We start from the raw sequence: 17396 nt of genomic DNA on the forward strand, positions 1-17396 counted from the left end.
AATTCTTTATGTGACTTCAGAGAACAACTAGTATGATGGAGTGGTAGTTTTTTCCTCAAATTTTAAATATTTCAGAGAGAACCACCCTCTAATACGGTCAGTGTCTTTGTGCAGAAAGTTGGATAATTAAGTCTCAAGAATATTGTAGTAAAGTGAATTTCTACATGGGGAAGAATGTTAAATTAGATTACCTAATATGACACCCAACTCTGAGTCTGATTTGTGTTTATTTGGGTTTTTGGTTAGTGAGATTTATGATTTGTAGTTTTTGACTCGGAGTTATTTGTTTTATTTTTATAGTTTCACTTCTAGCAATATAATTGTTTTTCTTATAATTTAGGATTAACATAGTCTATTTGTGGGAGAAAAAAACTTTTAAGAGCCCAAAACAAGGAAGTAAAGCATGACTAGTGCCTGGTGTAATTACCTCCACAAGAAATATTATGCTATTTCCTGGAATATGTCCCCAGAGTGAATGTCTGCATTTGTTCCATTTCATTCCTAGCTGTGGAATCCTATCAGGGGTGATGAGGAGAATCATTTTGAAATATATTGAAGCAGAGAATGGAGTTTGCAAAGTATTATTAGGTTTGCTCAGATGAACCTATGCAAATACAAACTGTTGGCATGCCACTATAAAACCCAGTGCCTCTATGGGACATGGCTCCTGCAGGGACTTATTAAAGGTCGCCAGAGTGACAGTGGCTGAAAAACCGTAAAATTTACCTTGAGGATGCCTTTCCAGTCTTCTTTCCAGAACTAGTATTGTCTCTGCCCCCATGTAAGATAGTTCTTCATGAAGGGCTAGGATAATCGAGAAAGGAAAATAAAAATCATTTCAAAATCAATGAAAAAACAGCACATTGTCCAACGACAATAAAATATGCAGGGAGAATTAAATGTGTCAGTGTGTCAGAATTAAAATAACATTTTTGCTTTGAACTTACTTCTGGTAAGTTTTCGCTAAAGGGGAGTTCTCAGTCTTCGTAACTACTTGCTAAGGTCTAAAAGTTAACTTACGTGATTTCCCAAAAAAGATAGTTCCATTGTGAATCCATACTATTTCAGATCTTCCCTGTGAAAAAATCTGAAGATTGTCATGTTCATTTTTTTCTAACGTGCGTAATCTGCCTCCTCTCACCCTTCTGCAATTTCTTCTCAGGCTTATCAATTATAATTCTCACAGAAAGATTTGAGATGCGTTGAAAATACTAAGGGGAAAAATGAAGTAAAAGAGGATCTCCTATTTAACTGAATGGCTTATCTATTTAAAAAATGAGTTTTAGGGGCGCCTCGGTGACTCTGTCAGTTTGGCGTCTGCCTCTTTCGGCTCAGATCTGATCCCAGGGTTGTGGGGTCAAGCCTCATGTCAAGCTCCACACTGAGCATGGAGCCTGCTTAAGATTCTCAATCCCTCTCTCTCTCCCTCTCTCCCCCTCTCTCTTTGCCCCTTTCCCCTGCTCGCACTCTCTCTCTCTCTCAAATTTAATTTAAAACAATTTTTTAAATGAGTTTTATATACATTAACATTTCTGACAATTTGCCATTTGACACAATGGTAAAATTTTTTTAAAGAATCAGTTTCCTAACTCTTATGCTTGATTTGGGGGTTCAGCAAAATCCAGTACTCTTTTTCCTCTAAGCTGCTAATACAAAATTGGTAAAATGAATAATGGAGAAGAACTCCTGTTCTGCCCTTGGCCTAATCAGCATCGTCAGCCTCATGATGAATCCTCAGAGGCAGAGAGGGGAACTTATTGATCTTTGTATTCTTCTTTTGTTTTTTGGTTACATAAATCAAGGCATTTATTATAGGCCGGCAGTGTTTCACATGGTGGAGCTTCCGCTGCTGGTCTTTCATCCCCTTCAGGCATCTGGTGGCAGACCTTCCTGTGGTGGCAGAAGGGGTGCTGTAGGTCCAGGCACGTCAACTGCCGTTTTCATGCCTGAACCACAGTGCCACATCTCCACAGATTTTTCATCTGATTTTCATCTTGATTTTGCCACAGAAGGAGCAAGTGTACTCAGCATGCTGGCTAATTTCAATGTTCTTTACCATTTTCCTGAGAGAAGCAACAATAACAGGTCCCATATTGACCGATCATTCCAGCCTTCTTGATGCATTTAACCATGTCCTCCCAAACTAAGTCTGAACCCAGAGAATGGTCTTTGTATCTTTAGGGTCCTCCATTGGGGCCTGGCGCTTGGGAGCATTTCAGGGAATGTTTATGAATGAAAGTCCATGTATTGAAAATGAATTTTACAAAAGCTGCAATTTCCCCTTTCAGAAAATAGCTTTAGATTGAATTTTCGAGGTACCTGGGAACTGGAGAGGAAGATGGCAAGTGTTTCCTGTAAGGTCCTATGTGTGAAATTTGGGGAGTTTTAAAACATAACCAGATTGCTGCCAGATGTGTTTTAGTATTCAGAATTTTTCAGATTTTAGAAAAATGATATAGTATATGCATCTTATGCTATGCAGTTAATTCCCACAGGGCATAATGCAAATGCATGAAGATGCTGATAGCGAAAGCATATGAATAGTCAACGTTAAATGTGAATTAAGATGTTAAGCAATTTCACATTAGTTCTGGTCAGAATTTTCAGGCGTGTAAGTTCAGATTAGATCAAGTCTGCTATCAAATGAGTTTAAAACAAAAAACACCACCACTTAGTTTTCACCACTTTTATGATCTTCAGGTTATCTGTCAGCGCCTGAGGCCTGTAATGTTTTTGTTTTTGTTTTTGTTTTCATTAACCAGAATCCTCTGTAGTTATTTAATGAATCATCTTCTCATTTCTAACTTCAATGGGGTAGGTACAAAATGTTGCTCTTTTTCTCGTTTCCCCAAGAAAAAAGAAAAGGTAAACATCTAAACATTTTGGGGATTATTTAGTCAGTATTGGCATCAGTATATCTTCTCACTTAAACCTCACAGAATCCTCTGAGACAATCATTCTTGCCATCCTTTTTATTTTACAAAGACAGCTGAGGAGTGAACAGTGAAATGTCTCATTTTAGGCCACAGAGTTAGCAAGTAGCAAAACTAAGACTCAAACTCAGGTCTTTCAACTCTAGAACCCATCTTCTTTCTACCAAATCATGTTTTCATAGAAAAAGCTTCGGATGAAGCTGGAAAATGAGAATTTGAGTACATGCTTATGTAAAGTGTAATGAATATATCATAATGCCTACAGCCTTTTTAAAATTTGAGTTATTTAAATTAGTTTGGCAGAATTGGACTGATTATTGTAATGTTTGCCTTGATTACTTTAAAGAGGGATAGACTTTTAAAGTTTAAGCTAATTTCAAGTGTATTTCAAAAAAAAAATTATTTTGTCATTCTCCCATTTTTGTTTGAACTGTTTAGATGTGTCTGGCATCAGAGGGGGTTAAAATGGAGGAATCAAAGCTAATGAAGGCAAAAGAATCAGATGGTGGAAGAATTAAAGAATTGGAGAAGGGAAAGGAACAAAGAGAAATAAAAATGGAGAAAACAGATGAAGCCAGGTCACAGAAGGAAGCAGAATTTGAAAAATCAGCTAAGGAAAATTTAAGAGATTCTAAGGAACTAAGAAATTTTGAGGAGCTACGAATGGATGATACAATGGATATAAAAATGGAAGATCCCAAAGAAATTAAAAAGGAAGAACTAGAAGAAGATCAAAAATGTAGTCACTTCCCTGATTTTTCTTATTCTGCCAGTAGCAAGATAATAATAAGCGATGTTCCCAGTAGAAAGGATCATATGTGCCATCCTCATGGAATTATGATCATTGAGGATCCCACAGCATTAAACAAACCAGAGAAACTAAAAAAGAAAAAGAAGAAAAGCAAAATGGATCGACATGGAAATGATAAATCCACACCCAAGAAGACTTGCAAAAAGAGGCAGTCTTCAGAGTCTGACATTGAGAGTGTTATATACACCATTGAAGCCGTTGCAAAGGGAGACTGGGGCATCGAGAAACTTGGAGAAACCCCTCGCAAGAAGGTCCGCACATCTTCAAGTGGCAAGGGAAGCATTTTGGATGCCAAGCCACCAAAGAAAAAAGTGAAATCAAGAGAGAAGAAAATGTCAAAGGAAAAATCCTCAGACACCACCAAAGAGTCAAGACCTCCAGATTTCATTAATATTTCTGCCAGCAAGAACATTTCTGGTGAGGTGCCAGAGGGTATAAAAGCAGAACCATTGACCCCCACGGAGGATGCATTACCACCCAGCCTATCTGGACAGGCCAAGCCTGAGGAGAGTGACTGTCACAGAAAAATAGAGACTTGTGGCTCCCGGAAATCTGAGAGGTCTTGCAAAGGTGCTCTTTATAAAACCCTGGTGTCTGAAGGCATGCTCACCTCTCTGCGAGCTAATGTTGACAGAGGTAAGTAACTCCCACAAAAGTGAAAAGAATATGGAAACGTAGCGAATGCCTCCTTTAGACTCATTGAGAAGAGCCACCATAAAGAACAATGTGGCATCAGAACAATATATTCATACAGTTCTTTATGGTTTATAGACCATATACATGTGTCATTTTACCTACATGTTTTCTAGCACCATAGAGCAGATCTTATACTCATTTTGTAGGTAGTTCTCAGGATATGTGTTCAAATAATTCAAACTTTTTTTTTAACCTGGTATGGGCTGGCTTCTTGTTTTGAAAGATAAGCACTACATGTTTAAATTTCTTACGGCTTTTAAAACTGAAGGAAAGAATTTCCTGAATCAAGCAAATCTGTTGGGCAGAATGTTGATCTGTAGGCTCCAAAAGCAAATAATCTGTCTAGCCCTCTCCGTAGGTATTCAAAACTATAGTTGAAGGGAAGGCCTGTTTAAAACATAAAACCAGTTAATGTGTATACCTTTATTTCACAGAGTGTTTTATATAAGTTCATCTGTTTTAAAATACAGCATCTGGCTAGGGGACTACCTCTTGCCAAGCTAAATTCCAATTTAGAGATGTCTGAGAAAATGGGTCTAACAAGCCCTGAATGAAGATCCTTGGGAGTACAGGGATATCATTCCAGTAAATCTGAGGGAAATTCACATTAATAGTGCCCACCAGCAAAGGCTTCTACACCTTAGTCTGATTCTCTAATGGGAAAGGTGATAGTAGTGAGTCTGTCTCTTGAGTCACACAGTATGCACAGTACCTGTTGAGTTGTGATAGGAAGACTTATCCCATAGCTGTATACTTTTTTTTTTGCATGTTGTATTATTAAGGGTGGTCCATCACGAATCGCTTAGGGGACACCAAAACTGAAATAGTTACAAATAGCATCATGCGGACGATACCTAAGGGGTCAACAATTCACTTGTGAAGCAACCTTATCCCAATATACCAAGCATATTCTTTCTCTCAAATTCCCTTAGGGAAACGAAGCTCAGGAAAAGGAAACTCCTCTGACCATGAAGGGTGTTGGAATGAAGAAAGCTGGACGTTTAATCAGAGTGGGACCAGTGGGAGCAAGAAGTTCAAGAAGACCAAGCCAAAGGAAGATTCTCTCCTTGGGTAAGTGTCTGTGAGCACAGTCAGCACACTGCATAGACACCAAGTGTGGTAGGTTTTCCAAGGTAAACCTAATTCACTAACTGCTTCTTCTGGAGTATTCATTCATTCTGCACTTATTACAGTCTTAGCAAGCAAGTGAGAGCACAGAATCTCCGCGTACCACAGGGTTCCTGCTGTTAACGCGGTTGTGTGAGTGACCGTGCCACTCGCATTTCAGGTATAGTACATAGTATGTAGATTTGAGATGTAGGCTTCAGTTTGAATTGAGGCCCACCATGTATTAGTGCTGTGACATCGTAAATCCTTTAATATTGCCAGGACGCATTTTTCCATCTAAGGTTTACAATGGATATTATGTAAGCATGTTTAAGCATAAACATGTTTATGTGAGCATTTTGCCATTTTGCTTGCCATATATACTTTGTTTAATATTTCTAAAGGTTATGCACATATATTTATAAAATAATGACAGCTCAAAAGGGTAAGGTAAATAAAATTATCCTTCGACCTCTATCTAACCATTTGTGTCGAAACCATGTTCTGTTGCTCTAAGATAAAAATGTTAGATTGACTCTGCTGCAGAGAATACTCAGTCATTAATTATGTGCTGAAATGCAATATCAAGCAATAGCATGTACATCGAGATAAAATCATTAAGAATTACTTCATTTTTAGTGTTATTCCAAAGACTCTTAATACCAATCTTAATAAAGAGGAAGGTATCTGCATATTCAGTTAAACTGTTAAAAATCCTTCGAGATTTCTTATTAGCCCAATTTGAAAAGAATATATTGAATGGAAATAAGTACATTTTTACATTTTCCATATTTTTTCATAAGTGTGTTTAAAGGTATGCAGATTTCATGGATCAGAAGTATTTGGTTTATTCATAAGTATTTGCATTTCTGTTAGTGGAACAATATGTTTTTTCCTTGGAAGTTACAATGCTTTAAAATCCGGTAATTCTAAGGCTCCAGGTCATCACAAAGGGGAGATTGGAAATTATTTCTTTTGTTAAATTCCTCAAGATGATTTACTCAGATGATATTTTTTTTAATTTTATGTATTTCTTTTCTAATATTTTATAAGTCCAAAGTAGTTCAAATTAGTTTTGCTTACAAACTCAACTTATAAATAATAACATAAAAATTCTCATATTCATCATCGTCAAATGATATTTTCAAATGCAAAATTTCCTTAAAAAGTGACCACTGAGTGTCAGTACCAATGCTCTGTATCTTCTAGAACTACTAGTGCCCTGTGGGTCTGCTCACTGAGAGAGGAGCAGGTCTCGAGCAGACAGTATGGGATCCTGGGGAAATAAAGCAGAAATTAAGACTCTCAGCAGAGAGGTCTCTGATGCTTCCATTAGAAACTGCTGAGAGCCGTGAGAGAGGTGTTTTTACCAATCTTCTTTAGGAACAAGAAAAATGAAACAATATTTTGAAAATCTATCTCTGAAAAGAGATTGGTGTATGGGTTGTTTTTGTTTTAATAATTTCTAAGGAAGGCACATGTATGTAACTGGGAGTGTGGTTTTCCTATAGGCTTAAATCTTTGGTCTTGAACCTCTGGTCTTTCCTGTCCCCCACCAACCCCCCACTCCCACCCCCGCTGACATACATAGGCCTTTCAGAATTAGACTATCTGGGTCTGCTTTGTTTGGAATATACCAACACCGCGGATGAGCAGTATGAGATGCCAGTTCCTATCAGTCTTCTCTGAGATTTCTAAATAGGCATTTTAACCCCTTTTATCACAGAAAATATGCTATTTGTTGCCAAGAAAAATTCACTTAGTATTGGTGGTTCTAATCTTACAGATCTCCCCCCCCCCAAAAAAAAACCGTGGATGATTATTATAGTTGAAAAAAGACAAGGAAAAAAAAGTTCCAAGGGACCTTACGAGTTATAACTCGCATTTTCATGATTTTCTTTTGATTTTTTCAGATTATCTGAAAAAGTCATAGGTAGCTTTCTGATAGTATCTGATTACTATCTGATTTTTCCATTAGTTACAAATCTTTTTTAACTGGATAGAAAAGGTGATTTTATTAATGAAGCAGTATCACCCCCACCACCCTCCCTGCTTTTTATTTTTTTAATATTTATTTATTTTTGATAGAGAGAAGGTGAAGAGGGGCAGAGAGAGGGAAACAGGATCTAAAGCAGGCTCTGTACTGTCAGCACGGAGACTGACACGGAGCTCAAACCCATAACTGCGAGATCACAACCTGAGCCGAAATTGGCGCTTAGCTGCCTGAGCTACCCAGGCGCCCACCTTCCCTGCTTTGATAGAACTAATTAGTGGCCTTTTTCCATCGACCATTCTTTGGTTATCGGACTGTCTTGTCTCTGTTCCCCAACTTGTGTATATTCCTCCAAACAGAATAGTTTTAGGTGGACACACCTCAAGTACATGCTGTAGGTAGCAGCCTAACACATTAGCTGTTAGCTTCTTGTGAGTTGACTCAAAGCTGCCCTCTCCCCAGAAGGCTTTCCATTCTCCATCCAGCACGCGCCACCATTCTGCTGCAGCTTCTCCCATCTGTTTGGGTTTCATCTTAGTTAATAAGTCTCAGTAAGTGGAAGTCAGAAGCCAGCCAATGATCCAGCAGGCATGCTGCCATTGTTGCGTGGGGGCCTTCGAGACCGTCAGAAGCAGCCCAAGGATTTCCCAACTTTGCTAGTGCCGTTTCTGCAGTCGTTCCTGGTTTGCGTGAAAGTGGTGCTGCCTCTCTGCCAGTGTGTTCATTGAAAACTGGCTTTCCTTGTCGTTGAGTGGTTTAACGCCATCCTGGTCAACTCTCCAGAATTTGTTTTTATGATCCTCAGAATTTTTGTGTTTTCTTTGTGTGTAGATGTTTTAAGCAAGTACTAGTTAGTAAATATGTTTTTAAAAAGTAAATCTTATAAAAATGCTGATGGTGATACCCCATCACCAATAAACTTGCCTACACACACACACACACACACACACACAAATCTTTACAATGAGAAACTTGTGTGGATGGAATATGCTTTGTATTGAACTTAGTGGAAAATGTCCATGCCAATGGAGAGAACTTCAAAAATATTCTTATATTTTAAATAATGTCTCTGCTTTTCTAAGGTAACAAACAAGACAACCTTTCTTGTGAGTTGACTGAAAAAACTGTGCTGGTAAATCTTTTCAAGCATTTCTGAAAAGATGGTTTTTTTTTGTCCTACCACAGAGTTTATCAACAGTGCCCTAATTATCAGGGACCCTGTTTTTAAAATGGAGTATCTTAAAATAGGTCTCATATAATTTTCTGTTTAAATATTTATGTCACGTGCTGATTGATTGCATCCCCCCTCTCTTATTAGCTCAGCAAAGCTGGACGAAGAATTTGAAAAGAAATTCAACAGCCTCCCTCAATACAGTCCTGTTACATTTGACCGGAAATGTGTACCTGTCCCAAGAAAAAAGAAGAAGACTGGAAACATGGCCTCGGAACCGACTAAAACCAGCAAAGGTTAGATGTGTGCTCTACAGTGCTCTACAGATGTGTCCTCCTACAGTGTGGTCAGCATCTCAGCCCTCTTCTAAGCTTCTGCAACTCCCTTTAGATACGTAACTGGATTTAGACTGAGGCAGTGAGGCAGCAGCCATTAGAATTTTAGCTTGCTTTCCAGGGTTGTTTTGGCTCCCACCTCACTTCTCTCTCCCTTCTTTCTCTCCTTATCCTCCTCAGCCTCTCTTCTTTGACATCCCAGCCCGAGCATTTGCCCTTAAATATGTCATTTTTTTGAAAATGTTACACATGGTCTTTGACTTTCTGCTCTTCAGAATTCTAACCTGGAGATGTTAAGCTTTTCTTGAGCAGAAACTGTTGGCCGAGCCTCACCCTTCTATTCACTCTATCTGACAAGTTGAACTCTGGGACTATGAAATTGTTCTATTTGCCTAGTAAGAAGACTCCATTCTTTACTGGCAGTATGAACCAAATGAAAATAATGCTCTGGCAATACCTTTAAATTGGTTTTATTAAGTTTAGAAAAATGCTATTTAGCATATTCGTTTTGAAGAATATCACCATCTTCCCTTGTACATAAGGGGAGCTTTTATATTATCAGCATGACTTGGGTGGATCTCAGCATTCATCAAGGGCAACACTGTAGTTCAAAGAACGGTGGTAAAGAGTGTGAGACCACCTTTACATGTGGGGCAGGGACTGGGGTTCTAAACATAGTAGCCTGCTCAGGACATTTCAAGCACAGTAAAGGACTGTCCTACCCAAAATGACAGCATTGCTTTTATTGAGAAACTTGTCTTCTGATTTTACTCCAGTCTAAAAACTGGTGGGAAAAATGTATCTCTAGTTTTCCATACAGATGTGAAAGACGTCATCCCATTTAGTCACTTCCTGTAAGGACAGTGAATGGAGAAATGAAGAACTGGTGTGGCTGAGTTTTTGTTGCTTGTAGGATCTGATGGAAGAGTTGATGTAATTTACCCTGTACAAGTGGCTGCCTCCTGCCTGTTCCATGTCAGATCAGATACTTTCCCTTTTTGTGTGCATTTTAGATGGATGGATGGATAGATACAAGATGATATATATCTTCACATAAATCTTGCTAAATTCTAGCATTCGTGGATAATCAGCGATAAATATTAATGAGCAGATACAATTGCATGGATTTAGAGGGACGATATAAGGTCTAGGAAAAATTATAGTTTCTTTGAAGAAATTAAAATTTTCTCCCTCTAGACCTAAAACCTTCTTTGGACACCACAGTTGACACAACTGAGGACAGTCACTTTGTGATCTGTATCTCACGATAGATCTGTATGGCTGAAGAAAATTCTCCCTTCGTGATTAAAGGTGGAGAGGAACATAAAAGTGATTTCAGAATTAGCTTGGTTTTCCTCTGTGGTCAATAAAAACAAGTCTAGTGAATAAAGAACTAAAAAAGAAATGTTGCTTCACCAAGTTTGCTCATCTGGGAAAAGAAAGTAGGGTTATATCGAGATCTTCCAAGATAAGTAGGAAAGAAATAAAATAGCCTTGTTGACAGGTAGGTAGCTGAACACTGTAATGGATTACCAATGAAATGACAATCTTTGTGCCCTAGGGATATCTAGGAATAGGCAAAGTAGTCCATGAGCCCAAAGATGCCAGGTATCATGAGCTCCCATAATTCTTGGATTCAAAGTTACTGATAAATACCTGACAAGCCAATAAAATGGAACTTAATTGATTGATGCACAGGATGTATTCTCTTCCTCCACTCCTGGTAGTTGGAGACATTCATTTTCGAGCCCTGAAGCTGGCCAAATTATCTATCAGGGAATGTAACAATAGATTTATTTTTGTAAAGCTATAAAACCCTGAGTTAGGATCTATTTTCATGAGACCTTCTCTTGAGTCTTAGTTATCTGTTATATGTTTTTCCTCTCCCAGCTGAGATTAACAGTATTTCTTTTGATGTGAAATAGGTTTTTGGAGCTTTGGATTATACTTCATACAATATCATCTTAACGCTTCTGTTATGCCTCTCAAGCCCAAAGTCACTGGTTCTTACAGTGTATCAGTAATTACGTGGGTAGGAAGTCTTTCAAGACTTTAGATTTTGCTCTGCATTCTGACTCATGGAGCAAAATGCAGTTAAAATAAAACAGACACTAAATGATATATTCTCTATTTAGCAAACTAAAGAAATAGTATTTGTAACTAATTGTAATTTGGCATTAGCACCACCAGTGCACTGTCCCACAAGTTATTAATGAAATTATCATACCAGCTGTGCTGTAATTGCCTGATCTTTAGAGGATAGAGATTGTTTTCTTAGACTCTAGACTCTTTGCATCTGTGCATAATGAATTGTTCAAAGCAAAACTATGTATGAAATCATTAGTTTATTAGCAAAAGAGCATGTGTCCATAGGAAACCTCATTTCTTCTTCAGCAGTTTAGCATTTTGCCTTTATTTTCTTACGTGTTTATCATTCAACATTTATATTTTTTTCCTGCCTTATACTAGGTATGTTTTTTACCTACTCAAGGTTATGTAAAATATATAGAATTTTTCTGAACTGTAGTATCTAGAGGAAATGGTTATGTATGTATGCATTTATACAGTCACATATCTCAACAACATAGTATCTGCTTGGGTTTATGATTCTGTTTTCCCAGTTGTCTCCTTATTTATATCTGCATTTCCAAAGACTCTCTTTCCCTTGTCCATTGTCCCCTCCGCTATCTTTGCCCTGTCCCTCATGTCTGTATACTGGGTCTTGTCAGAAACTCTACAACAGAAACTCTACAACTCTACGACTCTACAAGTAGGTAACTTGGTTAAGTGTCCAACTCTTGATTTCAGCTCAGTTCATGATCTCGCAGTGAGATTGAGCCCCGAGTCAGGCTCTGCACTGACAACATGGGGCCTGCTTGTGATTCTCTTTCTCCCTCCCTCTCTGCCCCTCCCCTGCTTTGTGTGTGTGTGTGTGTGTGTGTGTGCGCGCGCGCGCATGTGCGTGCGCACTCTCTCAAAATAAACATACACTTTAAAAAAGAAAACTAGGGCGAAAAGGGTGAACATAACTAAATGATACCTTCCTCTGACTGGGCTCAGGCTATATTATAGTAGGCAGAGCATAACGACTTAGGAAAAGAATTTCCCTTGCTTCTAAGAACAAATTACCCAGTAAGTTGTAATGCATCTAACTGGTACAGTTCAGTTCAGGCAGCCCAGGCCTATAGTGTTTTCTGGTTTATCTCCCTTAGTTACTTGTATATATTCAAATAAAAGCTTTAAATTAGAAGTCTAAATTTAATTGTAACTTAAGGGATAGGTTTTGACACATTATTTTAAGTATATTGTTAATTTATGAAGCACTTTTTACAAAAGTATCAGAAGTCAGAGTGCTGTACAGAATAGTAATTTTCAGACAAAGTCGGGTCATGAAGAAAAAGTTAATTGACTTGAACTTAGAGTGTTTAAATTATGCCCCAGCTTGACCCTTGACTTCACTTTTCCCCTGTATATCTTCAATCTTCCCACATTGTTCCTTAGCCCATTATCACACATGCTGTTGATCCTCATATTTTAAAATTGGAATTCCAAATGATTAAAGATTTTCAATTTTAAAAAATCACAATGATAATAAACGACTCAGGTTTATAAAATTAAAGGTTGAGGACAGAATCCCCTGTTTGGGATTGAGCCAAACTGAGGCTACATTCAGTGTTACCGGACCTAGTGCTGATGTCAGCCAGCCCAGCCCTTCCTATCAAGAAGTTATAGCTTCCAGGTTGGGCAGAACTCTGTATTTTGCCCTGTTAACCGAGAGTCTTCATTGCCACCAGATGTTTTCAGGAACATGGGGATAGCACATTTGCAGATGTAAAAGGTGTACCTAATATAATCCTGAGTTCCTTCACAAGGCATGCATGTCTGGCTCGATGAGGTAGCTTCTTCCCCTCGTTGAATCCTAACTTGACTGTGGCTGGCTCACCCAGACTTCCTCAAGTCAGCAGATCCACATGCCCAGTAGCTGGGAGCACTTAGCTGTAAATTATCACAAAGGAATTTATTGTTTCATTGGTCGTTCATTATTTGTGTCTATTACAAAAATGATAGCCAATTTTAGAATAAAACTTCTGCTTTTTTTATAGCTTAGAGACATGAAACCATTGAACCTGGGCATAAGTCACCACCATTTGAGTTATGCATAACATTTGTTCCCTACAACAGTTTTTAAAAAGCAAGGTTTACTAAATCACCTTACCTGCTGACCTTAAAAATTTATCATAACAGGCTAATACTGAACTGGCTCCTGTGTCACTACAGCTCTTTACCCCCCAAAGTGTCCTGTGTCACTACAGCTCCTTAACCATGAACAACATTAATGTTTTGGAAAGGTTATTTATTGTTAATGTCTCTGTGGCACTGCTCTTATCCTCTCAGGCGGAGGTTTTCTGTTGTCTACCCAGCTATGAAGTTAGGTGCCAAGGAGATGGATTTTGTCAAATTACAGGCCATCCTGCCTAAAAACTTAAGTGGAGTCCTAAGCTAGTTTATATGCCAGCAACAAGTGATTTTTGTCATAAGGAAGTAGAAGCTGATTCAAACCCTCCTTCAAGAAATTTGGTTTGGCGATGCGGGAGAGAAATGGAATCAGAACTTGAGGTGGTAGTTTAGTGAAAGACTGTTGCAGTTTTTTTTTTGAGTAATCTCTTCCCCCAACGTGGGGCTAAATTCACAACCTCAAGATCAAGAGTTGCATGCTTTACCAGTGGAGCCGGCCAGCACCCCCCATTGGCAATTTTTTTGGTTTCTGAACAATGGCTTCTGAAACTCTCTTCTCTGCTTTTCACTTCCTACCTTATTTTCCTTCCATGTATGTTTCTGCATTAATATAATTAACTGAGGGGGAAAATGGTAATAAATTTCCTTATTTTTGCTGTTTATTACAAATTTTGGCTTTCTTTCCTTTAGACAAAATGCCACACATATGTACGTGGTGAGCAGAAATTGTTCACTTCTTGACTCTGAAATTGCTGCTTCCCAGTGACTGCAATTATATCTTCTGTATTACTCCCTTCAAGTTTGTCACTTTCTTTTTTATATGAAATTGTCATTTACTTAGTTTTATTTTATAGCTATAGTTTGGGGGATGGCTAGGAGCAAGGAAGTTTAAAAATAAAAGTTTACAGAAGCTCCTCTATGTACCAAATCACTCTGGATGTTCTTTTCTCATGTTAAAATTGACAACTGCTATCTTTAGTTCTATCCTTAAATTGTACTTTTTAGATTTCTCTGAGTATGGTTGGGTCTGAAAATATGTATCCTTTTCTTCTTCCCTAACTCATTCCATCCCTCCTTATGGTCCTAGGAGGTCTCAGAATTGTTCTTCTGCATTCTTCCACTTCTGTTTTATGTGATTATCTGTGTATCATTCAGGGCACCAGCCTGAAGTTTCCTAGGTTGTATAAAATATGTAAAGCAGTGATTGCAAATGGATTATAGAGAATACCTGTAATATTAGTGTACTACGTACACATGATATATATTTTTTATATTTGTTAAATTTATTTTCTTTCCCTTCTTGCTCACTTTTTCCCAAAAAAAAGTCAACAAGACATTTTCTATTTCTATTTCAAACCACCACCGGCTAACTCAGAAGTATTTGCTTGTGGTTATTTAAAAAGGATGGCTTGGTGTAGTCATCAAAAAATGCACAACTTTCTGTTATCAGTAACAATAGCAACAACTGCCATTTCTTGAGCTTTTACTTTGTGCCAGCCAGTGGTTTAAGAACTTTGTTCATGTAACAAGTATTATTCAGAACCAGTCATATGCTAGACACCATTCTGGCATGTAGAATATATCTGCGAATGACAACAAAGGATTGTGCTGCCATGGTGGTTCCTTATGGCAGGGGTACCAGGTAGTAAACAAGCATAAACAAAAAACAAAGCATATAATGTGTTAGAAGGTGAGACATGCTGTGGGGGGTGGGGGGGGGGAAGAGTAGGTTCAATAGAACAACTAGGCGAAAGATCAACGAGGAAAGAGAAGACTTGAACAGGTAACATTAACTAGTCCTAAAAAAAAGTACAGGTATACCTCATTTTATTGCATTTAGCAGATACTGTGTTGTGTTACAAACTGAAGGTTTGGGTCAACCCTGTGTCAAGTATATCAGCATTCTAACATTTACTTACTTGATGTCTCTGTGTCACACTGGTGATCTGTGATCAGTGATTACAACTCAGATAATAGTTAACATTTTTTAGCAATAAGATACCCTTTGATTAAGATACGTGCTTTTTTTGTAGACCTAATGTAATTGCACACTTAATAGACTATGGTATAGTGTAAATGTAACTTTTATATGCATTAGAAACCAAAACATTAATTTGATTCACTTTATTGCGATGTTTGCTTTATTGCGGTGGCCTGGAACCAAGCCTGCAATATCTCCAAGCTGTGCCTCTATATAAAACACTCCACCCATCAGTAGTAGAATATATATTCTTCTGCAGTGAACACGGGAACAGTCTCTAGAATGCACCATATACTAGGCCTTAAAACAAACCAATAAATTTAAAAGGATTGAAGTAATCAAATTACGTGTTCAGACCACAGTGGAATGAAATTAAATGTCAACAGCAGGAAATATTTGGGAAACTCACGAATATGTAGCAATTAAACAATACACTCTAAATAACTCAATAAGTCTAAATAAATAATTAATAATTCAAAGAAGAAATTCATAAGGAAATCAGAAAATACTTTGAGATGAATAAAAATGAAAAAACAACATCCCAAAATTTATGGGCTACAGCTAAAGCAATGCTTTAGAGGGAAGTTTATAGCTTTAAATGTATATGCTAAGAAAGAGGAAAGATCTCAAATTAACAACCTAGCCTACCTTGAAACATTGTAAGAAAAAGAGCAAACTAAACCTAAAGAAAGTATAAGAAAGGAAATGATAAAGATGAGAGAGGACATAATAAAATTAAATAAAGAATAGAAAATCAATAGAGAGTCAATGAAACCAAAAGCTGGTTCTTTAAAAACAACAAATAGGAGAAATGTTTAGCTACACTGACCAATTAAAAAAGACAGAAGACTAGGGGTGCCTGGGTGGTTTAGTCGGTTAAGCAAGCATCTGACTTTGGCTCAGGTCATGACCTCATTGTTCATGAGTTTGAGCCCCTCATTGGGCTCTGTGCTGACAGCTCGGAGCCTGGAGCCTACTTCAGATTCTGTGTCTCCATTCTCTCTCCCTGCCTCTCCCCCACTCACATTCTCTGTCTCTCAAAAAATAAATAAATGTTAAAAAAATTTTTTAAACAAAAAATAAGTAAATAAAATAAAAATAAAAGCAAGAAGACCAAAGTTACTACAATCAGAAATAATATTGGGGACATTACTACTGATCTTACAGAAATGGAATGGATTATAAAGGAATACTATGAACAATTATATACCAATAAGTTAGATAACCTACATGAAATAGACAATTCCTAGAAAGAACTCTAGCAAAACTGACTTAAGAAATAGTCTGAATAGAACAGTAACTACTAAAAAGATTGAATTTAGTAATCACAAAAATACCTGGGAGAGGAGGGAACCAACCCCAGGCTTCACTGCTGAATTCTACCAAATGTTCAAGGAAGAATTAATATCAGTTTTTCAAACCTACTCAAAAATTAGAAGAGGGAACACTTCCTAATTCATTCTATGAGGCCAGCATCACCCTAATCTCAAAACTAGACAAAGATATCACGAGAAAGAGAAACTACAAGATCCTATCTCTCAAAATAATGGACATAAAAATCCTTAACAAAATAGTAGCAAACCAAATCCAGCAACATATAATAAGAATTATACACCATTACCAAATGGGATTTTACTTGCAGAATGCAATGTTGGTTGCATATCCAAAAATCAATTAATGTAATGTACAATATCAATAGAACAACAAAAAACCCATGTGATCATCTTGATAGATGTAGAAAAAAAGCATTTGACAAAATCCAACACATTTAATGAGAATACTCAACAAACTGAGAATAGAAAGTTTCTCAACCTGCTAAAGAACACCTATAAAAATCCCAAAACAGCATATTTAATAATGAAAGACTGAATGCTTCCCCCTAAAGTAGGGAGCAAGTCAAGAATGTCCATTCTCAGCACTTCTGTTCAACATCATAATTGAGGTTCTAGCCAGGGCACTTAGGCAAGAAAAAGAAAACAAAAGGCTTCTGTATTGTGGAAAGGAAGAAGTAAAACTCTTTCTGTTCACAGATGACATGATATTTTATATAGAAAACCTAAGGATTTCCCTAGAAAACTACCATAGCTTATGAATGAATGAGTTCACCAGGGTTGCAGAGTACAAGATCATTAT

General features: G+C 37.5%; 1 protein-coding gene across 7 annotated transcripts in view; it reads left to right on the forward strand.

Annotated features, from left to right (window-relative positions):
• Positions 1–17396, forward strand: part of BBX (BBX high mobility group box domain containing) — a 282646-nt gene that overhangs the window by 241215 nt on the left and 24035 nt on the right. For all 7 annotated transcript variants that reach the window (XM_042999122.1, XM_042999121.1, XM_042999123.1 and 4 more), the window contains 3 exons: positions 3372–4380; positions 5373–5511; positions 8859–9007. In XM_042999122.1, coding sequence (XP_042855056.1) covers positions 3372–4380; positions 5373–5511; positions 8859–9007 — 1297 coding nt within the window. The remainder of the gene's footprint in view (positions 1–3371; positions 4381–5372; positions 5512–8858; positions 9008–17396) is intronic.

This window comes from Panthera tigris, chromosome C2, assembly GCF_018350195.1.
Source record: "Panthera tigris isolate Pti1 chromosome C2, P.tigris_Pti1_mat1.1, whole genome shotgun sequence".
Taxonomy (NCBI): Eukaryota; Metazoa; Chordata; class Mammalia; order Carnivora; family Felidae; genus Panthera; species Panthera tigris.